Source organism: Mesocricetus auratus, unplaced genomic scaffold (genome assembly GCF_017639785.1).
Source record: "Mesocricetus auratus isolate SY011 unplaced genomic scaffold, BCM_Maur_2.0 Super-Scaffold_100004, whole genome shotgun sequence".
NCBI lineage: Eukaryota > Metazoa > Chordata > Mammalia > Rodentia > Cricetidae > Mesocricetus > Mesocricetus auratus.
The window spans coordinates 6,380,575-6,404,036 of NW_024429189.1; the positions used below are offsets into that span (position 1 = coordinate 6,380,575).

The following is a 23,462-nucleotide window of genomic DNA, read 5'->3' on the forward strand; positions in this document are numbered from 1 at the left end:
TGGCCTTGTGGACAGGAGACCCCAGGGTGGTACAACACACCACTCTGTATTGTACTCAGCTAGACATAGGTCCTATGAACCCTCCTGGGACTTTCTAAGGTCAGCAAAAATATTATTCATGACCAGATCTCACGTACCCAAAGATAACGATGAACTTGACCTTCTGATCCTTCTATTCCTACTTTTACACCACCATTCCTGGCTCAATGATAGTTGTTTGTTGTTTGTTTTTTAATTTAAAAAGATTTTGTGAGTACTTTGCTTGCATCTATGTATTAACATTATAGGCGAGCCTTTGGAAATCAGAAGAGGGCATCCGATCTCCAGGGTGGTTGTGAGCTACCATGTGGGTTCTGAGAAGGAGCCCTGGAACCTCTGCAAGAGTAGCAAGTGCTCCTAAGCACTGAGCCATCGCTCCTGCGCGTGTGTGTGTGTGTGTGTGTGTGCCTTTTTTTTTTTTTATGCAGGCTTTCATGTATTCCAGGGTGGCTCTGAACTCATTATGTAATCAAGGGTGACCTTTCTGGTCCTTCTAGTTCTGCCTAAGTGTTAGAATTATAAACACATGTCAGGTTTATGCCGTGCTGGAGATCAAATCCAGAACTTCGTGCATGCCAGACAAGCACTTACTATCTGTGACACATTCCTAGTGTCACAGATAGTACCGAGACGTTTCATGTTTTTTCCTGCTAACTCTGATCGTGTGTGTTTGACAGGCTAGCTCAACAAGGTATCAGGCTGGTGGTGTTGAAGGAAAGAGGCAATGGGGAACTACAACTCCCGGTAGGCGCTTGACCTGCTTCACACACTTCTGGTAAAGGAGCCGGGAGCCTTCTTGGGAACTACATCTCCCGGCATGCTCGGTGATCTTACGTAATTCCGGCGCGGCGGAGGCAACCGCGGAGCGCCTACTTAAAAAAAAAACCACATCTCCCGGCATACACACGGGTGCACATTACGCACTTCCGGTGCGGCTGCGATAGCGCGCCCCTGGCGGCTACTGCGTCGGGGGCAGCGGTAGCGAGGGACAGCTCCGGCCCCTTCAGTGACGGGCGGCCAAGCGGACAGGAGCTGGGGCGGGGCGGCGGCGGCCAGCGAAGGAGCGCGCGGCGGCCCGGCCCCGCCCCTGGTCCTCCCTCCAGCCCCGGTGACCTTCACGGGTTCGGGCGGCGGGCGCAGGCTCTGGCGGCGGCGCGATGTTCGTGCAGGAGGAGAAGATCTTTGCGGGCAAGGTGCTTCGGCTGCACATCTGCGCGGCTGACGGCACCGAGTGGCTGGAGGAGGCGACCGAGGACACGTCGGTGGAGAAGCTCAAGGAGAGTTGCCTCAAGCACGTAAGGCCGAGCCCCTTACCACCCTTTTCCACCACTGCCTCCTTCCTGGAGACCAGAAACCTAGACTCCTGTCCCGGATTCCGTCCCAGAGTCCCATCTCCACCTAGACACCAGACCTTCGCTTCCGCCTGGGACCCGACCCTGGAGTCGGCGGTGCAACCTGCAGCACCCAGCCAGTCGCTCCTCCGAGTCCTTTTCGGAGCGAGCCGCAAACCTAGGATAGAGTCCGGCCCGGTTAATGGGCGAGCTTTATTTAATTTCTGCAACATCCGGAGGTAGTGAAGGCAATGAGTGAACGGAGACTGGGAGAGAGAGAGAGAGAGAAAGCTCATGGTTTTCTAGTATTAGGGCTTGTTTGATGTTGGGTTGAGGTTTTTGTTTTACATTAGCTTTCCCCAGAAGCTGAGAAGTAACTAGATCCCTTTATTAAGAGGGCCAGCTCCTCCCTGGCCTGGGCTTCGTTCCTTAGCTGTAGTCACTTAAAATAGTCTCACTCTGGGACAAGTCCCTGGGCTTCTGTTTTCTGCTGGGGCAACAGTTGATTGAGTGGCAAGGTCCCGGACTAGGGTCTTCTCACCAGCAAATGGCTTTTGTAAGGTTTACTTACATGGTGTGAGCCTTGTACTGTAGTTAGCTTTTTAGTTTAGGTAGTTAAGTCTTGGGACTAATTCTTGAAACTTTTCTGTCTCTTAACTGCTCTCAGTTAAAGGTGAGACAGATGCCTGTTAGATCCCGGTGGCCTATGGAAGCGCCATACCTGACACGATTAGCCGGAATTTGTTAAAGGTGGCCGCAGCTTTTCAGTGGGGACTCTGGAAGGCTGTGAAATGCAGTACCGTGTTGCCTCTAAAGACAGTCTTCAAGTTTTCATAGCAGCTCCTTGCAAAGGGCAGTTTAAAGTCTCCTCTGTGGAGAAAGGACACCAGGAGATCTGGTTGGAGCCCCTTCTACAACACACTAGATGTTGAGTAACCATGGGTCTTGGCTTCTGTGGGTCCCCCCAGGGAGGCTCACATGGTCAAGGGCAAAATGTATTTAGACCGCTTCCTTGTTTTTCTTCTGAACAAGTCCCAGTGGCAGTGCTATCTAGAAAACCCACAGGTTCAGCACCAGCTGAAAAGTTGGGGACTCTTTGGGCACCTAGACTGTACCCTAGCATTATACTTGACTAGTACTGTGCTGTGTCCTCTGCCACCTGGTTGGGTTCCTCAGGACTAAGCTTGGAGGAACTCCAAAGCCAGGGTAGGGATTGAGAGAAAGTCAATGACAATGTGGTCAAACCCAGACCACGTCAACATGGGATGTCCTCTCCATTGGTGTGGCATTTTGCTTAACTCACTAACAGTGTGCATTTACATAATCAGTGTGGCAATATTTTATGAAGGATGAGAAATGATTCACAAATGCTTACTAATAAGTTCCAGGAGCAGTGGGGTAAATTAGGCAGCTGATTTTGATATGATGCTAATTATTTGTGATATTTAATATTCCAGTTGGCATTGCAGTTATATCATTTTGAATTGTGTGTGTGTGTGTGTGTGTGTGTGTGTGTGTGTGTGTGTGTGTGTGTGTGCGCCTAGGTCTCGGAAAGGGACGCAGCAAGCCGACTTTCCTAAAGGGCGTTGTGGTGGTGTGGTGTGAGAGGGCTGCATTGTGGAGGGACTGCTCTGCAGTGTGAATGAAGCACAGAGCTTGTCCAAAGGCCAAACCGTCCCAGGTCCTGTGAGGATTCAGGCACACTCATCTTTCTGTGCTGTACAGTATCAGACATGAGCAGAAGCCACACCTCTGGGATATGTGTGTGTGAACATATGGTTTGTGGTGGTCTGTAGTGTGATGATCTGCGTTTGTGTCTTGTTTCTGGTGTGCTGGTGACATGCTTCAGAATATGGTTATTTCTATTTTATTTTTTAAATTGTGTTTCAGACCGTATTCTGAACCTGACAAATCCACTAGAATTAGCTACAGATTTTAGAATTTCAAAGCAGTGCACTTAGTGTTTCTGGAAGCAGAATGGATAGGCACATGAGACAGGGTTTCCTCTGTGGCTTTGGAGGCTGTCCTGGAACTCGCTCTTGTAGACCAGGCTGGCCTCGAACTGAGAGATCTGCCTGCCTCTGCCTCCCAAGCCATCACATTCAGGATTGGTTTTCTTCCCCCTCACCTAATTTACTGTGGAAAATCCCTCGAAGTCACCCAGAACTTAGACATTTCTTTTTCTTTCTTTCTCTTTCTTTCTTCCTTCCTTTCTTCCTTTCTTTCTTTCTTTCTTTCTTTCTTTCTTTCTTCCTTCCTTCCTTCCTTCCTTCCTTCCTTCTTTTTTTTTTTTTTGATTTTTTTGAGACAGGATTTCTCTGCGTATCTTTGTAGGCTGTCCTGGAACTCAGAGATCTGCCTGCCTCTGCCTCCCAAGTGCTGGAACTAAAGGCGTGCATCACCACCGCCCAGCTAGCCTTCTTAATTCAAACATTGGAATTAATTATCAAACAGCCATTTCTAGGGTCAAGGGAAGTTGGGATTCTCTGCCTTTTCACAATGTTGAGTATGTAGTTGATGTAAGGTTGGTTTCGTCTTATATGTCCCTTAGCCTTAGCCTTGACAGCTTTGTTTGTGTGTCATGGCCCATTTTTCAAAACTGTTTTCAGCCAGGTGATGATGGCGCATGCCTTTAATCCCAGCACTCGGTGGGCAGAGGCAGGTGGATCTCTGTGAGTTCGAGGCCAGCTTTGCCTATAGAGCTAGCTAGGTCCAGATAGCTAGGGCTGTTACATAGAGAAATCCTGTCCTCTGGTCGGGGTGTGGGGGTGGGGTTAGGCACAGATTGTTTTCAATCTGAGACTGATGGAAGAGTCTAGTGTTCAAAAATGCGAGGATCTAAGGAGAGACACATGCTTCAGTTTTTTCTTCTGGTTAGCAGCCATATGTATAGAGGCCCTTTGTTGATTGTGTGTATCATGGTATCAGAGATGCCTTCCAGAACATCCAGGAAGGGCCTGAAGAACTCTGTGTCCCAAATGTGCTAAGTGACCTATTCAGGGGTGGGCCAAAGCACTAGTGAGCCATCTCATTAGGTTTCTTGGGCTTCTTCCTTTCTTAATATAACAGCAAGGGACCTATAGCATCAAGAAACAGATTTAGCCCTTTGCTTTGTTCTGAGTTTGGGGAGAGCCTGCAGCTGACTTAGCATGATGTGGTACCCAGGCCTGGGAAGGCTGTATGATGCTGGGCAGTGGTAGTGAACTTGTGGAAACTTGTACAAACTCAGGTGAGTACACATAGGCAAAGGGAATCACCGTCTTTGTCATGTGGCACCGACAGTGTGTTCTTGGTCTTTGTCTGCTTGATGGTCAGGTACAGCCGAGAGGCAAGCAGGACTCTATTGTTGGAGATTTGTATGTTTGCATTCTGTATGGTGAGTGCTGGAGCCTGGCTGAGACCATGAGCTATGTTTGCCACGCCTCTGCCTACAGTCTGTGGTGGAAGATTAGAAGGGGTTGCACCAGCTTCCACTTAGGCAGCTGCTCTGGTCACCTGCAGGTCCTTTTGCAGATGCTGTCTTCCGCAGTACTGCTGATGTTTGCTTTCTCATTCTTGGCTGCCTCCTCTGACTGACACTGTTACCAGGTTTCTAGGGCCCTGGGGACACAGATGCAGCTGTGAGTCCCCTGGTCCACTGTAAGCTGCATTCCTTGGACCCAAGGCAAAGCTGAGGCCAATTGTGCTCTGTGCTCCACTGAGGACTCTGTGGTATTCCTTGGGCAGGAGTCGTCTTTGCTGGAAAGCAGTCTTCTGTCTGTGCACTTCCTCTAATTTTCCTGTGTCTGCTGAAGAAGGAAAAGCAAATGCATAAAGTAACTGGATCTTCAGATTCTTAGGAGATCACAGACATATTTCCATCTAAAATTCATTTTCCAGATCTTTGCAAACTAAAGTGATTTGGGTTGCAAGTGCTTGTCAGTAGGATCTTGTGTTTCCAAGGCCTTAGCCATCCCAGGAGTCTACTGTGAACTGGTGATAAGCTTGAAGGCCTGGAGGGATCAATGCTTGCTGACATTTCACTCAGCTTTTTTTTTTAAACTCACTTGTGGGGATTCTTTACTGCCACTTATGCTTTAACGTCTGGGCTAATAAGAAAACACAATAATTCCATGAGTTGGGGCGATGACTCAGTCACTAAAATGTCTGCCGTACAAGCATGAGAACTTTGGTTTGGATCCCCAGGACCCATGTAAAAACCAGCGGCAGCAGCACATTTAATCTGGGCATTGACTTGGGGTAGGGGCAGGGCAAAGACTGGAGGATCTCTGGATCTCATTGGCCAGTCACTATAGTTGAATTGATGAGGCAGGTTCAATAAGAGACGCTGTCTCAAAAATAAAGTGGAGAGAAGTTGAAGAAGACCCCCAACATTAGCCTCTGTCTGTCATGTGCTTGTGGACACACACATATATATACCCACATGAAAACATGTATTCACGGCACATATAAACTACACACACACACACACACACACACACACACACACACACAGGAAGAGACACAGATAGACAGACACAGAGACAGAAGAAGCCTAGATAATTTCAGGTGTGGCTTGAGGTGTTAGGCTCTGTTACTCCTATCACAGTTTAATTCCTATTTATATATCTATGGCTTAATTCTTCCTCCAGGGTGCTCATGGGAGCGTAGAAGACCCCAAGAGTGTGACTCACCATAAGTTAATACATGCAGCTTCAGAAAGGGTGCTGAGTGACACCAAAACTATCTTGGAAGAAAACATCCAGGACCAAGGTAAGAAGGCCTTGAGAGACAGTACCCAGAGCAGGGAGTCTGTGTCCCAGTGCCACCCACATGGTGCTTTTCTGGAATTAGACAAGAGCAGGAGAACCAGAATGACTCTGGTTTTGTTTATTTATTTATTATTAATGGTATTGGTGTACTTGTGAAAGTAGCAGAAACCTGACAGACATCCGAGAAGCCAAATGAGAGTGTTATGTTTAATCATGTTTCAGAACAAAGCCGACTCTGAAGCTTCGGTGGCTTTACTTTAGTGTTGGAAGTGCTCATCCCAGTGGCTGTTTCAGGGTCTGAGTGAGATACTTCTTTCTGCGAACCCTCTTCATTCATGCTTGGCTCTGGGAGAAATTTTGTTTTCTGTACATCATGCAGATGAGGACTTCAGACTATCATCCTTTATGATGAGCTATAACCAAAGCTCAAAATGGAGCAGGAGGTCACACACACACACACACACACACACACACACACACACACACACACACGCCCAAGGTGAACTATGGACTGGCTTAGTTCTGGGTGTTCAGGGTTAGGGTTAGACTCACAGATTTTTAGGACTGAGTCCTTGTGTGAGATGTCCACCAGTGCTCTGTATGGTAGTCAGGAATGTACTGTGGCAACCTCTGAAGCCACAGGGTATCTGTGGTGACCCACCAGTCACTTGAGAGCTGAAGAGGGAGAGCTTGGCTTAGGAGGGGACCAGAGAAAACTCCTGCTTTCTGACATGAAGCATCTAGCACATTCTTGTGGGGTATGTACATGTGTGCATTCATGCAAAGATGTGTATACATGTATAAATATGCATGTGGAGGTCTGGGGTTGACATTACTTTATTCATTGAGGCAGGGCGTCTTTCTGAACCTGGCTAGCCAGTTTGCTTTGGGTACTTCTTGTCTCTGCCTCCCAAGTACTTCAATTGGCTGCCATGCCCGCCTGTCATTCATGTGGTCCTGGGGATGAACTCCAGTCATCACTCTTGTATAGAAAGCCCTTAACCCACTGAGCTATCTCCCCTAACCACACTATCTGATACCTTTTATGTCAGTTATGGCTATGAAGTGATAATTTGACTTCATAGAGATAATTGTTACATTTTTTTCTAGATGTCTTGTTATTGATAAAAAAGCGTGCTCCTTCTCCACTTCCTAAGATGGCTGATGTCTCAGCAGAAGAAAAGGTAAGCTTCAAAGGTTGGAACTAGCGCTCTTCTCTTCACTGCTAGGTGTTTCTGTGCTTCAGACTTCAAAGTGCTTGATGTACTTCCTGGGCCTATATAGTCCCTTCACAGTGTGTGTGCTCTGAGCCGAGCCTGTTCTGCTTTGAGTGTGTTTGTGATGGGTGTCTAGTGACAGAAGCACTGCCACTGGTCTGGAAGCAGAGGAGAGTGAGGACATCGTCCTTTGTGGGTGCTCCCTCCTCTGCTCCCGTCATTCCCCTCCTCCCAGAAGAGTAGTAGCGACAGCTGTAGCTAGATGTCTGCACATAAAGAGCAGGCATGCAGAGGTGGCAAGCAGCTGTGCACCGGGATAGACCTGTGTGTGTTCTTGCAGTGAACGTCAACGTCGATGTCCTGGGGTCCGTGTTAGAGGATGATCAGCGCCTTGCACCTTCCCTTTATCTGGGGCCTTCAGAAAACTACCCACTTTGTTACTTGTGTAGGGGCTGCTCCAGAGCCCATCCTCCAGCAAGGTTCTCTTCCGCAGTGCAAGATGCATCCTTGAGTAGCCTGTCTCAACGCCAGGTCACACACCTGTGCCTGGTGGGCAGAAAGGATATCTTAAAGATGAGTTTTTAAACTTTTATTTGTGTATTTGTGTGAGTCTGTGTTTCTATGCCTGCAGAGGCCAAAGAAGACATCTGACGCCCTAGAGCTAGAGTTTCAGATGGTTGTGAGCCTCCTGAAGTGGGTGCTGGGAACTGGGCTTAGGTGCTGTGGAAGAGCAGCAAGCACTCTTAGCTGCTGAGCTGTCAGTTCCAGGATGTGCTCTTTTAAAGGGCAATCACCTTTGTTTGACACCTTTTCCTGTCTCAGGGGTCTGGACTTTCTAGTGTGTGCTTTGAAATGCCAGGGAGAGTGTTGATCTCAGGGAAGGATCAGGTCAACTCTTGGGCTGGATCCATGGCCTGATGGCAGATGAGTTAGTTATTTTGGAGTCTCTTCTGGGGTCAGGGATATAGGAGAGCGCCTGGGCTTCACGCCCTCCTTATCTTTGGCCACCTGGCCATGGTGGTGTGGGTGTGGGTACAGTCAGGCAGCACATGGGCAGGCTGCTCCATCCATCTTCACAAGACAGATCCTGGGCCACCCCCTGCTTTCCAGAGCTGATGGCAGAGCTCAGATTACAGTTCTGGTGTTTGGACTTGAAGTTCCTGTAACTATTAAGAACATAGTTCTGGCTACAAACTATGTGGCCTGCTGCTGGCTTAGGGTACTTACTCAGAGTACCTACCTAGTTACTTGCTAGAGCTGCCTTGACATAATACATAACTGCAAAGTGAAACACCATAGCATTATTGAAAATTCTAAGTAAAAACAATGCAATTATGAAGAGTCAAAGAGTACTACAAATCTAAAAAAAAAAAGTTTCCTAAAGGAAGTCGTTCACAACTATTTATAAGTGTTGGGGATAGATCTGGCTGTCTTATGCTTGCCACTGAAACCCACTCCAACCCACCTCTAGTCTTCCAGCTGTTACCTCTGGCAGTTCTCTCCCTGCTTTCTACATACTCTGCATTCATTCTCTGTCTGCCATTACCAATGTTAGCTTGTGGCTTCCCTTCAGTGATAATGGAAGATTGGGTGAAGTCTGTTTAGTGTTTACTCACTGTCTTAGTTTGGGTTTTTATTGCTGTGAAGAGACACCATGACTATGGCAGCTCTTATAGATAAAACTTTTAATTTGGGGTGGCTCGCTTACAGTTTCAGAGGTTCCGTCCATTTTCATCATGATGGGGAGCATGGTGGCATGCAGGCAGATGTGGTGGGGCTGAGTGCTACATCTTACAGGCAACAGGAAGTCAACTGACAGTCCTCCCTCCCAGAGACCTCAAAGCCCGCCCCCATAGTGACACACTTCAACAAGCCATATTCTAACAGTGCCACTCCCCTTGGGGGCCATTTTCTTTCAAACTACCACGTTCCACTCTCTTGGCCCCCAAAGGCTTATAGTCATATAATGCAAAAAAAAAAAAAAAAAAAAAAAAAAGACTAAACATGTCTTCAGCTGGGCAGTTGTGGCACCTGCCTTTAGTCCAAGCATTCAGGAGGCAGAGGCAGGCAGATTTCTAGTTCAAGGCCAGCCTGGTCTACAGAGTGAGTTTCAGGACTGCCAGGGTTATGCAGAGAAACCCTTTATCAAAAAACAAAGCAAAACAAAAAAGATACATCTTCAGCTACTCCTTTAGCCAGCCTTGCCTTCCACAGTTCTGCTATCTCCCTACTTACACTTTGAACCCGTCAGTAGATTAAATCATTGGTTAGGTCATAGCCCTCGAGAGCTAATTCTCACTGGAAACAGCCTCTCAGACATATTAACTTCTCTCAACCCACAGTTGACACTGAAGAGTAATCATTTCACAGGGGTAGGTGAAACGTGACTTCATCTTCAGGCTTGGGGTCCCACATCTCACCGGAACTGACAGTTTCACTTATGGCCGTCAGTAATCACCTCCTTTCTCCGCTTTGTCTGGCTGTCTGAAACCTCGGGTCCCTGTGCCCTGAGGAGTTGTGGAATTTCATTCTGGACTCTGAAGCAGACTTTTCCCAGGTTCTGGAGATTCAGATGTTTGATTTCTAGAAATTTACTTCTGGATCTTTTTTTTTGGTTTTTCAAGACAGGGTTTCTCTGTGGCTTTGGAGGCTGTCCTAGAACTAGTTCTTGAGTTCTTGTAGACCAGGCTGGTCTTGAACTCATAGAGATCTGCCTGCCTCTGCCTCTGCTGGGATTAAAGGCGTGTGCTACCACCGCCTGGCCTACTTCTGGATCTTTTGTATATTTGAGACAGGCCTTGCTATATAGCTCTTGCTAGCTTGTACTTCTGTGTAGACTAGGCTGACTTTGAACTGTTGGAGATCTTCCTACTCCAGCTCCCAAGTGCTGGTAATACTGATACGTGCCACCACACCTGTTTTTGTTTGTTTGTTTGTTTGTTTTGTTTTCTGATTGTTCTTGATAATTTCTTTCTCTGCAGCTTTGTTGGCTGGCCTGTTGGGCTTGCAGCCTGTGGATTTCCTTGACTGTATCTTTTAACTACTCTGTAGCCCCTTTACCTTGCTGTTTTGGCTCTTGCCTGGTGTGCACAAGCTGGGTTGTTGTGCTTCTGTTTGCAGGTAGTGAGGTGCCCACCTCCCTTACCTCCTCTTCCTCCTCCTCACTACTTACATGCCTAGCCGCTGAGAGCCCTGCAAGCTTGTTGGTGCTTTGTGCCAGCTGCTGAGCTCTCTGGGGTAGAGAACGTCTTGCTCCCATCCTACCCTCAGTCTCACCTATTCTGGTTGGTTTGATGACTTTGTGAGTAGCTGAAGTGAACAGAAGCAAAGCAGTAGCAAGGTGCAGGAAGACTCTCCCCTTCCCCCTCTCCCCTCCCTCTCTTCAGAACAGCCTCTCCCTCTGGGCTCTCAGGTTTCTCCGGACTGTTGTTGGCCAAGGCCAGCAGGTAGAGTATCATTCTGGCTCTTGGATCCCAGCCTGTCTTTTCTGGCACCAGTATCCCAGTGCCCTTCAGTAGGTTGGTATGGCCTTGCTCTTAATAGGTTGTGTCCTGTGGGCTCTCAGCGGCAGCTATGGCCCTAACCCATCCTTTGTGTGTCTTCCCGTACCTTCTGAACGTGCCAAGTGCTGCTTCCTCTGCTGGTTTGATTTTCTTTCCTGTCCTCCTTATCTGTGAGCTGCCACCTTCGTCCTTTACTTGCATTCATGGAGGCTTGGGAGGCTTCACTACAGCATGTGCTTCCTCTGGAGGCCTGTGCCCCAGCCCCACCAAAGTACTACAGGACTGCCACTCCACAGCCCCAGCCTCTGCCTTCACTGCGTATGGTTTATAGCGGATGCGGTCATGTCCTAAGCATCTTTTTAGGCTTCTGCTTCCAATGCTGTGCCCAAAACTTTCCAGAATCTTCTGCCCCAAGGGCATCACAGCTAAAGGTTAGGAGGTTACTGTTCTCCCTGTGGCCTGTTGGTCCAAGTTGGTTGTCATACTCCTCATGTTCTTGGGTTCTTCCTTTCTGACTTGAATCATTTTCTCTTCAGAAGAAACAAGAACAAAAGGCTCCAGACAAAGATGCTATCCTCCGGGCGACAGCCAACCTGCCTGCCTGTAGCACAGACCGGACTGCAGTCCAGACCACCATGAGAGACGTGAGTACCTGCCTGCTGTGGAACTGGGGGCATGTGCTGTGGGATAACAAGAAGCTTTTTAAAAGTGCTTGGGGTTGGTGTGGTGACTGACGATTCAGGATGCTGAGGCAGGAGGATGGCTTGAGCTCAGGTTAGAGGCGAATAGCATGGATGTTATAGTCACCCCCCCCCCCCCCCAAAAAAAGGAATATTCAGGAACTCTTTACTACTTTTGAACTGTTCCCTAAATTACACTTTTTTTTCAAACTGCAAAGTTGATGACATATCAATAGCACTGGACAGACAGATAGCTATAGGGAAACGCAGTGACTTTGCTCTGAATTCAAGAAAGCTTTCAGGGAGGAGTCTGAGTTTCCCAATTACTTTGGATAAGAAAAGTTAAAGTCAGAAGCCTATAGCATGCTTATGTGGGCTAGTCCATGACAAAGTATGCTTGTGTATGCAGGAATTGGGGAAAGTGGCCAGCATTAAACTTTATCAGTTCTGGATCCATACTGGTACTGCTGAGAGCCAAACCTCTCTGGGATCTTTTTTTGAAGAGTTCCATTTCATAAGAGCTTTGTAATTCTTCTGCAGTGACTGGCACATGTGTCCCTCCCTGGTTTCTGTAGGTCCAACCCTGGATAGGATCTCAGGAGGCTTTAGGCTTGTAAAGTCCCATTTCCAGGCTCAGGAAGGGAGCTGATGGCAGGGTGGGGGTGAGGGGTCTCTGATATCACCAGTCTAGGGTTTGTGTTTGTTTCTGAGACAGAGTCTAATTATGGTCAGGGTGACCTTGAACTCACAAAGATCTGTCTGCCTCTGCCAGCCAGGCGCTGGGAGCAAAGGTGAAGGGCAAAGGCTGTCATAGATTTGGAGGGCTATGTCCAGGGGTGGAGTTGCAGATCTAATTAGGTTTGAACATTCAGAGAAATGATGTTTTCTTTCTTTCTTTCTTTTTGAGACAGGGTTTCACCGCATAGCTTAGGTTGGCCTCAAACTCCCAGCACTCTTCCTGCCTCAGCCTTGCAAGAGCAGGAATTACAGGTGTGCATCACTGTGCAGGCATGATCTCTTTCTTCATTCTACTGCAGTTCCAGACCGAACTCCGGAAGATCCTGGTGTCTCTCATTGAAGTGGCACAGAAGCTGTTAGCACTGAATCCTGATGCAGTTGAATTGTTCAAGAAGGCCAATGGTATGAGTGGGTCCTAGCCTGTACCCGCCAACTGTCTGCCCAAACCTCAGAAGTGTCCCCAGCCCTCCCTCACACTGAAAGCAGGTTCTGCTTTCTGTTGATACGGGTTGGGGGTGTGGCTCCTGGCCTGTTGTGTGGCCATTCCCAGTGTGTAAGAGCTGGTGTTAGGGCCCGAGTTTTCTGTGGCATCAGTAATTGTCAAGAGCCTTTGCAGACGAGACTATGGAGTTAGGAATCCCCTCATGACAGGTCTTCTCTTGTTTCTCAGCTATGCTGGATGAAGATGAGGATGAGCGAGTGGATGAGACTGCCTTGCGGCAGCTCACAGAAATGGGCTTTCCTGAGAGCAGAGCCTCAAAGGCCCTTCGGTTGAACCAGTCAGTATGCTCTCTTTCTTCCCTCTTTGGAGCTTGGCCTGGGCTTCCCTGCGATGCGATTCCCTCCTCTCAGACTCTGATGGAGTCATACTTTTTTTTTATTATTTAAGAGTGCGTGCGTGCGTGCGTGCGTGTGTGTGTGTGTGTATGGTCTCTGTTACCCTCTTGAACTTCTGGACTCATGCAATCCTTTTGCCTCAGGCTCCTGAGTATTCGGGACTGAAGGTATGAACCACCATACCTGGCTGTTAAGAGAGCTAAAAATCAATCTGTTAATGTGCCCTGCACCCTCAAGTTGGGAGAGCTCTAAGCCAAACTTGCCCCTGGTGTGGACAGGAGTTCTTTCATAGTCTTCTTGCACTTCTGGTTTCAGTTACTCAGATCCCGTATGAATGCTGTAGACCAGAGCTGGTTAACCCCTGTGTTCTTTGTGCTGTAGACCTAGACTCCTTTGTCTCTGTTTTGGGCACATGTCTGTGCTGGCTCTGTTGGGTCTTGGGAGTTTGAGGCAAGGGCTGTGTGGAGGTTTCCATCCCAAGAGATGGTCCGCCACTGTTGCTGCTGCTCCTCTTGCTATCTCTGTTGAAACATGTTGGAGCACATGGGATCAGGAAGTCTCTAATGACTGTCCTGGGGGAGTTGAGAAGAATCTCTCTTGTCCCCTTTCAGCATGTCAGTGCCTCAGGCCATGGAGTGGTTAATTGAACACTCAGAAGATCCGTCTATTGACACACCTCTTCCAGGCCATGTCCCCCAAGCAGGGGCAGGCGCTGCAGCTACCACCTCTGCCTCCCCCGAAGCTGCTGTGGGAACTAGTGCTGGAGATGAGGAGGTCCGGGATGAGCTCACAGAAATCTTCAAGAAGATCCGCAGGAAAAGGGAATTTCGAGCTGACGCTCGGGTAAGTGATGGGGGCCTCAGCATGAGGTTGACTTTGTGGTTGTGTTGTGCAAGGGGAAGCTGGGCGGCCAGGAGTCTGGGTGGGAGTTCCCATTTTAAGCTTTGGGTCCAGTTGGCTTCTTTCTGCTCAGTGACATCTCCTGAAAAGCTGAGTGTGCAAGCTTCTGTCTGCCAGTGTGCTCCTGCACCTGTTGCTGTGGCCTTTGGGCTGGGCGGGCAGTATCCAGAGAGCTGGAGGAGCATCTTGTGGGCTGGCAGGGGAGTGGGAGGGCGTCATGCCGGCTGGCTACGGGATAAGGACTCAGGATCCAGGATTTGTCTGCTCTCCCTCAGTTGCCACACATGCACACTTAGGACCCCACCCCATCTTTACCACAGGCTGGTACTTCCTTGTCTTTGTGTTCTTTATTCCCTCTCCTGTTCTGCGCTGGAGTTTTCATTCCTCCTTTGGCCTCTCACTTGCCCTCAGGTTATAGGTATGCCCACTCGGGGCTCATGCTGCTTGCTCTCCACATTTTGGATGCTGAATAAATGGTTTTCTCAGGGCGTCATCTGAGGCTTGTGTTTTCCTTAGCAATCCGTTGTCAGGTTGAGAGGGTCTAGAGATAAATGGGGACCTGACTTCTGCAGGACTGAGGGAAACTGTCAGCCAGGGCCAGTGTTTAGTCAGTTGTCCTGCTGCAGTCATGTGCAGTATAACTGCACTTCAAGACTCTGGCTTCTACCCTTGACTGTGAAGACAAAACATTTCCCTGCTTTGCCCTTGCTATAAGCAAGGGCCCCAGTGCCCTTTCCTACCTCATGTGTGCTAAGTGTTGTCCACCGCCGGTGACTGACTGAAGCAAACCTGTACTGCATGTGGTGTGCTCCTCGGAGGGGCAGTGTCCTCTGGTGAGTGCTGACCAGCTTGCTCTTCCCTCTTAGGCTGTCATTTCGCTGATGGAGATGGGCTTTGATGAGAAGGAAGTGATTGATGCACTCCGAGTGAACAACAACCAGCAGAATGCTGCTGTGAGTGCCAGCCAATGCACTCTGAGCATCTGATGTCGCCTTTACCTCATGCGGCATGCGGTGGGAACGTCCCTTGTGTTGGGATTTCCACACATAGTTGGTGATGGCACTTCTCATGTGAAATACTAGGGCAGATGTTTCAAACAGAAACTGAGAAAATCCTGGACCCACAATGCCTTTTGTGTGGGTTCTTAACTGTTATGAATTCCATAGGATGGGTTTGTTGGCTCACACCTCCAGTCTCAGCGCTTGGAGGCAGGTCTCCAGGGCTATACAGAAAAACCTTGTCTCAAACAGAAAAGATTGAAAACCATGCCCTGAACACACAGCAGCAGCTGCTGCCAGGCTCTGTCCAGGGAGGACTGTGTGATGGGCCTGTGACCTCCTCACTTGTGTGTGGAGTTGAGGCTCAGATAACTGAGACACAGTTCTGGATCCAGACTTTCCAAGCTCATTGGCTGTGGAGAGAGATTGTCATACTGGGGTTCCCTCAAGTAAAGCCAGTGTTAGGGACTGCGTTGTGACCAAGACCATGTTAGTGATCAAGTTGAATTGCATTGCCAGGTCTGCTAAAAAAGCCAGGTTGATACTTCTTTCTGTTTCTGTCCTGGCTGAATGTGGACCGGGTTTGTTCATGTTAGGGCCCCTTCCTGGTATTGCAGCAGTGGAGGCTTGCGGAGGACCACAGAGAAGGACAGGTAGGCCTCAGGCACTTGAGAAGGGACTAACAGTTCCTCTGATGTTGTTGGGTTTTAGTGTGAATGGCTGCTAGGAGACCGGAAGCCATCCCCTGAGGAGCTGGACCAGGGCATCGATCCCAATAGCCCTCTCTTCCAGGCCATCCTGGACAACCCGGTGGTGCAGCTGGGCTTGACGAACCCTAAGACATTGCTAGGTACGTGTGTCTACTTAGGCCAGCTTGGGTAGGGGCACATGGTGGCTGGGCCCCCTCATACAAGACACAGGTGCTAGTGAGATGGTTTGGGCAATGCTAATATGCCATGCAGGTTGGCTTCTGCAAGGCATTTTTAGGCATTTTAGCTATGCTGCTTAAAGCCTGGTCCCTGGAAGTTGGGTTCTGTCTTGGTGGGATGGTTTTTGCAGAGTGGTGGCCTACATGGGGATAGTGGATGAGGAGATGGTGTGGTTAGGCTGATGGGGGAAGTCCTATGTATATGTCAATAAAGCACTGTTGGGCCAATAGGGAACCAAGATAGGTGGGACTAGGAGTCCAGGAGAACTCTGGGAAGGAAAAAAGACAGAGAGTCAAGATGTAACGCCATGGGGTAGGAAGCCTGGAACTATTCTCCGGTAAGAGAAATAACAATTATGGGGTAATTACTTAAGTCAGAGCTAGCCAGTAAGAAACAAGCAAGGCCAACAGCTTCATAATTAATATAGCCTCCTGTGTGTTTATTTGGGACTGATGCGGCTCTAGAACCAGGCTGGCGGGAAGGCTTCTCTCAAGGAAAAAGCTTCCCTTTACATTAGGCTTTTGCTTATTATTTATAAGACATTTCTCTGATAATTATTTTCACTTGTGATGTACATTAAAAATCTGCCAGGTGGTGGTGGCACACACCTATAATCCCTGCATTTGGGATGCAGAGGTAGACAGATCTTTATGAGTTTGATGCCAAGCTGGTCTACAGAGTTAGTTCCAGGACAGACAGGGCTAGCAAAGAAACCCTGTCTTGAAAAACTAAGAAAAAAAAAATTCACATAATGGGGCTAGTAAGATAGCTTAGTGGATAAGAATATTTGCTGTCAAGTTTGAGTTTGACCTCTGGAAATCACATAGTGGAAAGTGAGAACTGACTTCTGCTTATATATTGTGGTATGTGCATGCCCCCCAAATAAAAATAAATAAATGCCCAAACATAAATAAAATCTAAGTTTGTACCTTTAAAAAGCAATAGAGAGCTGGAGAGATGGCTCAGAGGTTAAGATCACTGGCTGCTCTTCCAGAGACCCTGAGTTCAATTCCCAGCAACCACAAGGTGGGTCACAACCATCAATAATGGGATCTGGTGCCCTCTTCTGGTGTGCAGGTATACATGCAGGCAGAACATTATATACATAATAGATAAATCTTAGGCAGGAAAACTATAACTATCTGTCTTCAACTCCATCAAAGACCACAGATAAACACTAGATATGACAGAGACATCTTGCTTCCTGGACAGTTACCTGAAGTTCTTCTGTAACATTGGGGTCATCTATCTTTAGCCCATAGGCCACAGTGTGCCTGACAGATTTCTCAGCAAAGCAGGAAATTTTAAACTGTCCATCTGCATTGGCAGTTTATCAGTAATTTTTCTGTGTCCTGCAGAATGTCTGGCAGACTCTTCTATGAAGCAGGAACCCTGTAGGACTGTCCCAAGTTCAGCAGTCACTTTCCTGTGGGTCCTGCACGTCCAGTTTCTACAGCAATGGTCAAACAGTCCAGGCAAAGGCAGTTTCTTGCCCAAATGGCTAATCTTGCCATGTTGAAAGCAAACTCCATAATGAGTTTCTTCGATGCCCATCTTCCTCTCAGAGATAATTGGTACTGCTAGGAGCAGACATTTCCCATTGTCAAGAAAAACCCTAAATCATTTCAATGCCATTTTCTGAAGGTCTTTAAAAGGTTTGAAGACTATCTCTCTCTCTCAAATATATCTCTGTATATCTAGAATAATTAACTAACTTAAGTTTTGAATAGGTAACTATCTACAATCTGTGTTTACTTATGCATTAAATTTTTAAGTGAGTTATACAGACACAATACCTAAACAAGAGGAGAAATATACATATCATAATATTTACCTTAAATTTGTATCAATAAATGAAAATCCATTCCAATACAATGTATTCATTACTATATATATTCCTTTTTTTCCCTTTAGAAAGAAATTGACTGTGATCATTATCATTTATAACCAACCCTGTATAAATGAAAACAAACATTTAAACAATATTTGGGAATTTGGGCATTGTTCATTCCAAACTGCTTCCTGCTGGATGGGGTGCTATCCATACCATGGGGATCATGACAAAATACAGAAACCTGGCCAAGTCCTTGTTTTTGTAGTCTGCAAAGCTGCATCATCTCAGCTGTCTCAGGTGCTGGATTGCCATCGTTGTGTGACTTTTTTATTACTCTATTTCTTTTACTTTTATTTATTTATTTATTTATTTATTTATTTCTCTGTGGAAATCTGCCTGCCTCTGCCTCTGGAGTGTTGGGATTAAAGGCGTGTGCTCCACCACCACCCAACCATTCTCTCTCTCTCTCTCTCTCTCTCTCTCTCTCTCTCTCTCTCTCTCTCTCTCTCTCTCTCTCTCTCTCTCTCTCTCTCTCTTAACCACTTTATCTTGTTTTTTTTTTTCTCCCAAGCCTACATATATTTTTAAACACACTGCAAACCTTTTAGAAGTTTTACTGCATCTGAATCTGACTTTACTGTAAATCTTTGTTTTTCTGGCCACGTGTCTGTTATTTGTTAACAGCCATGGCTTTTTTACCTGCTGTCTTCCCAAGATGGCGGGTGTAAGTTTACTGCCAGCACTGGTAGTGCAAGTCTCTACTTGTCTCTAGCAAAACAGAGCCCACCTGAGAAAAATGCTGCTACTAAGAAGCCGTGCTTCTCTCTGTTTTTTTGTTTCTAAAATCCCTTTTAAGCTCTTGTCATTCTACGTTGAAATTTCATGTCCCACCTCTGTCACCATATGTAATGTGTCTTCCTGCCAACTGCTTAGGTCCCACTGCCGCTTTAGCCCCCAAATAACTCACAGGACGGTATATTAATTATGAAGATGTTGGCCGTTGCTTGGTTTCTTACTGGCTAGCTCTGACATAAGTATTAGCCCATAATTGCTAATCTAAGTGTTTCCATGTGGTCTACTCTTACCGAAGGAAGGGTCCAGGCATGTTACTTCTCCAGCGTCCTCCATCGTGACTCCTGTGTCTCTCCTGTGCACACGCAGGTGTGTGGTTATAGCACTCAGGGTGTGAGGTACAGAGTTTTCCCTTGTGTATTTGTGGCTGTGTCTTTGGTGTTATTGTCACTGGTCCTCTCACAGCATCACCCTCCCAAACCTTGCCAGGCTGTTTGCAGATCTTAAGAAATTAATAGGTACTGTCTTGGGATCTGACCAGAGGACTTTTTTTTGTTTGTTTGTTTGTTTTCAAGACAGGGTTTCTCTGTATTGTTTTGGAGGCTGTCTTGGAACTCGCTCGGTAGACCAGGCTGGCCTCGAACTCACAGAGATCTGCCTGCCTCTGCCTCCCGAGTGCTGGGATTAAAGGCATGCGCCACCAACGCCCGGCCGACCAGAGGACTTTTTATGTGTGTGCTGGGGATCCAGGGCCTGGCACGCTAAGTACATACTCTGACAGCCTTCTTTTCACATGCCACTGTGGATCTTGCTGCGTGGAGGCTAGTGTGTTTTCAGGTGTATTTGGTAGATAAAAGCAGCAATCCTTCATTTTAGGCACTGGGTGTTAGTCTTGTCTTTTTTAGACCATCACATATATATTTAGCTAGTGTCACCCCTTTCCTCCTTTTCTGAAATAACCCTCCCAGAGTGAGCACCTTAGTCTGTACCTGGTGGGGTCTGGGCCGGTAGGACAGAACCCAGATGCGTAGATTGAGCAGCCTGTTCACAGGGCGGGGAAGCAGCACCCTTCGTACCAGGGCTGAGTTGTGTGCAGCTCTGGCACGTGGCTGTGCCGCATCTGCACCGCAGGGTGGGGCTATCCACACAGTGTTCCTGCGGAGTGCACAGCAGCCAGGATGGCCTGCTTGCGTCATCCTCTGCAGGGATCACACACCTCTCTAAAGCTCCAATTAGGTATTTTTTGATAGTGTTTAATAATAAAATTAAAACAACTACCTCGGGCTGGCAAGATGGCTCAGGAAATAAAGATCCTTGCCACCAAATCTGACAACTTGAGACCAATTCCCGGAACTCAAGAGTAGGAGAGAACCAGCTTCTTCAAATTGCCCTCTGAGCTCTCTGCACACTGGGCCTGCCCTCCCAATAGGTAAAGAAATTTACTTTAAAAATTAAGAAATCCCCAAACCCATGACCGTTATGTTTTACCAGAAATGTTTATTTTAGAAAATGTGTAAGTAGAAGCCATCTTGACCCTGCTGTGGTGTGTGTCATTGTGCTGCTGCTGTTTACCAGGTCCTGCTGATCTGTTCGCTATGAGGCTTGGGCTGGCTCCTCCCACCTTAGCCTCCCATGTGCTAGGTGTGCCGCTGTGTCTGGCTCCTGGGCACTGGGCATCTGTGCTAGTGGGACAGTGGTCCTGCAGTGCTGCTTGTGTGACTCTCACTAACACATCACACTCTGCTCTTCTCTTTTGTCCTTACCCTTTGTGGAGACAACTGTCTTCTTTTGGCAATGTGATTCCTGTTTCTGGCCACTTAAGTTGCTTTCTGTCTGGCTATTGTAGGACCTGCTGTGGCAGCAAGCTTTTCTCGTGACCTATACTTGGTGCAGCTCGTATTTCCCAAGGATGAACGGCATCAGATGACCAAGTCAGAGGCTGGGCATCTGAGCTCTTGCTTGTCTTGTCTGCATGCTCTCCCTCTACCATCACCACCAACCATGAAAACACCTACTTCCTCCATTGTCAAAGGCCTGATTGCTTAACTAACCATCTAAGAATTGTGTCTTAGCATTGCGGAATACTTTCTGTTGGCTGTCTGAATCACTTTTTTTTTTCTTTCTGAAACAGGGTTTCTATGTGTAATAGCCCTAGCTGTCCTGGAACTTGCTCTGTAGACCAGGCTAGCCTGGAACTCACAGAGATCCACCTGCCTCTGCCTCCAGAATGCTGGGATTAAAGAAAGACATGCACCATCACTGCCCGGCAAGCATCAGTTTTTTTTTGTTTGTTTGTTTTTTGGTTTTTTTGAGACGGGGTTTCTCTGTATTGTTTTGGAGGCTGTCCTGGAACTCGCTCTGTAGACCAGGCTGGCCTCACACTCACAAAGATCAGCCTGCCTCTGTCTCCCGAGTGCTGGGATTAAAGGCGTGCACCACCAACCCTGGCAAGCATCAGTTTTTTAATAATTTTTTTTACTTATTATGTACATAGTGTTCTACCTACATGTACACCTGCACTGCATTCCAAAAGAGGGCAACAGGTCCCATGGTTGTGAGCCACCATGTGGTTTCTGGGAATTGAACTCAGGACCTCTAGAAAAACAGCCAGTGCTCTTAACCACTGAGCCATCTCTCCAGTTCCTGCATTACTTCTTTTATGTATTGCCCCTGTTTACATGTGTATGCATTCCTGTATGTGCAGATGAACATGTGTCTGTGCCTGTGATGCTGGAGGTCAGCCTGGGGTGTCATTCCTCGCCGCCCACCATGTTTGTTAACATTATTCATGTGTGTGTGGCGGGCATGCATGGGCGTGTGGAGGTTGGAGGACAGTTTTCAGAGTTGGGTTTTCCTTCCACCTTGTGTATCCTTGGGATTGAACTCAGGTCATCAGACTTAGTGACAAATTCCTTTACCTGCTAAACCATTTTGTTTTCTGAGACAAGGTCCTTCATTTACATGGCAGTTGCTAAGTAGGTTAGGCTGACTAGCCAGTGAGCCCCAGGATCCTCCTGTCTCTACCTCTCCAGTCCTGGGATTACAAATATGTGCTCTCATGGCCTGCTTTGAACATGGGTGCTGTCAAGTAAATCAGGTCCTCATGCTTGCATGGCAAGTGCTTTTATCCACTGAGCCATCTCCCCAGTCCTAATGTTGTAAGACTCTAGAAAATCAAAGTTTGTTGGGTGTGTTGGTGCACACCTTTAATCCCAGCACTCTGGGTGGCAGAGGCAGGCAGATCTAAGGTGGAAGCCAGCCTGGTCTACAGAGTGAGTTCCAGGATAGCTAGGACTACACAGAAAAACCCTGTCTCAAAAAATCAGGAGGAAAAAAAGTAAGTTTGCATTTTGAAGAAATGCTTTGTTACATTTTTATTTTTGTGGTCTAGTGATGGGCCTTGGGCCTGTGCGTGCTGAGCAAATCGTTACTGTTAAGCTGTACTCCAGTCATAGATAGCTTGAACATGCCGGTTTTCCAAGCTGATGGTGTTAAATCTTCTGGAGCATATTTGTGCAAAGGCACATGGTCCTTGCACATGGCCATTTCCTGGGGTGTCTGGAAAAGAGGGCTGCAGACTTGACTTTTGAGTCTTGCTGGTGGCTTTCCAGAGTTGAGGTGTTGTGTGACCAGACTGTTGACTGCCTCACAGATGGTCTATGAGCTGGAGTCCTGTGAGCACACAGGTAGTCCATGGCTTTGTCAAAGGTGTAAGCAAAGGCAGCTGACCATCCTGCTGATGGACCATAGGTTGGGGATGCTGTGATCACAATTTACCTCCCTGATGATGGCCCCTGAGGTCTGTCTTTTGTTCTCAGATCTATTTGGTCAACGGCTCAGGCACTGTGGTTGGCTCTTAAGGGTGGGTGCCAGGGTCAGCCGTGAGCTCTTTGTGTCCCTGCCGCCTTTCACTACAGGACCACTGAGAAAGGCTCAGTGTGCTCGTTGGTGTTTGGGTGCCGCCACTCAGCTCTGTTGTCTTTCCACAGCATTTGAAGACATGCTGGAGAACCCACTCAACAGCACACAGTGGATGAACGACCCAGAGACCGGCCCTGTCATGCTGCAGATCTCTAGAATCTTCCAGACACTGAATCGCACGTAGGTGGTGCCTACTGTGCTCCTTGGCTGTGCAGCCTCAGCAGCTTCCGAGGCATTGGGCACAGGGCCCAGCCAGGACCTTGCCTGGATCACAGCTACAGTGACTCTCTTTCCCTGACCTTACTGCTTATCAACTCCTGCCACGTGGTTTGAAAGCCGCAGTCCTAGCTTCTGCCAGGTGTTTACAGGGAGTGGCTGTTGCACTGGGAAGGTGAATGATTGCTGCCCCATCCCCTCCAGATGCTCTGCTGGGCTCCTGAAGTGCTACTTGAATTGACCCTTAGGTGTTTGCTTGTGGAGCCCACTGTGTTTTAAAGAAGGCATGTTCTGATCCAAAGTGTTATGTCAAGTGTGCTAATTTAACCAGAGTGACTCACAGATGACTTTAATAAATAAACCCTTTTCCTATTTTCAGTTGTGTTACTCCATGGCAGTAAGGACATCATATGTATTCCTCTAGGCTGTTTGCATGCCACCTTTGCCCAGAGCAGGTGTCGTAGCCGCTTCTTCTTTTTTTCTGGAGGCAGGGTTTCTCTGTGTAGCTTTGGAGGCTGTCCTGGAACTCACTCTGTAGACCAGGCTGGCCTTGAACTCACAGAGATCCTCCTGCCTCTGCCTCTCGAGTGCTGGGATTAAAGGCGTGCGCCACTGACGCCTGGCTGTAACTTTTTAAAACACCTTCTGACTCATTTTGCTGGCCATGAAGAAGTCCCTTGCTCAGCATTACTGTGTAAAACTCTCAAGTGTGTTTAAGTATCAATGCAGCAGCTGCACCTGCCTGACCTACACCTCCCAGGTAGACATAGCCACAG

The 23,462-nt window shown here is 47.7% G+C and overlaps 1 protein-coding gene across 1 annotated transcript; it reads left to right on the forward strand.

Moving 5' to 3' along the window:
- Positions 1–935: 935 nt before the first annotated feature.
- Positions 936–23,058, forward strand: Ubac1 (UBA domain containing 1). Its single transcript, XM_005083666.4, has 10 exons — positions 936–1,334; positions 6,002–6,122; positions 7,232–7,305; positions 11,378–11,485; positions 12,559–12,661; positions 12,930–13,038; positions 13,708–13,939; positions 14,863–14,949; positions 15,706–15,844; positions 22,539–23,058. The coding sequence occupies exons 1-10, from the start codon at positions 1,197–1,199 to the stop codon at positions 22,652–22,654; spliced, it is 1,227 nt and encodes a 408-aa protein (XP_005083723.1). The 5' UTR covers positions 936–1,196; the 3' UTR covers positions 22,655–23,058.
- The last annotated feature ends 404 nt before the right edge of the window (positions 23,059–23,462 follow it).

What these genes read in the sequence shown, in the direction of transcription:
- Ubac1 (XM_005083666.4), top strand. Translation starts at nt 1,197, where the DNA reads ATGTTCGTGCAGGAGGAGAAGATCTTTGCGGGCAAGGTGCTTCGGCTG. An exon ending in AGAAAACATCCAGGACCAAG is followed by an intron (nt 6,123 to 7,231) that starts GTAAGAAGGCCT and finishes ATTTTTTTCTAG; the next exon opens with ATGTCTTGTTATTGATAAAA. An exon ending in GAACCCTAAGACATTGCTAG is followed by an intron (nt 15,845 to 22,538) that starts GTACGTGTGTCT and finishes GTCTTTCCACAG; the next exon opens with CATTTGAAGACATGCTGGAG.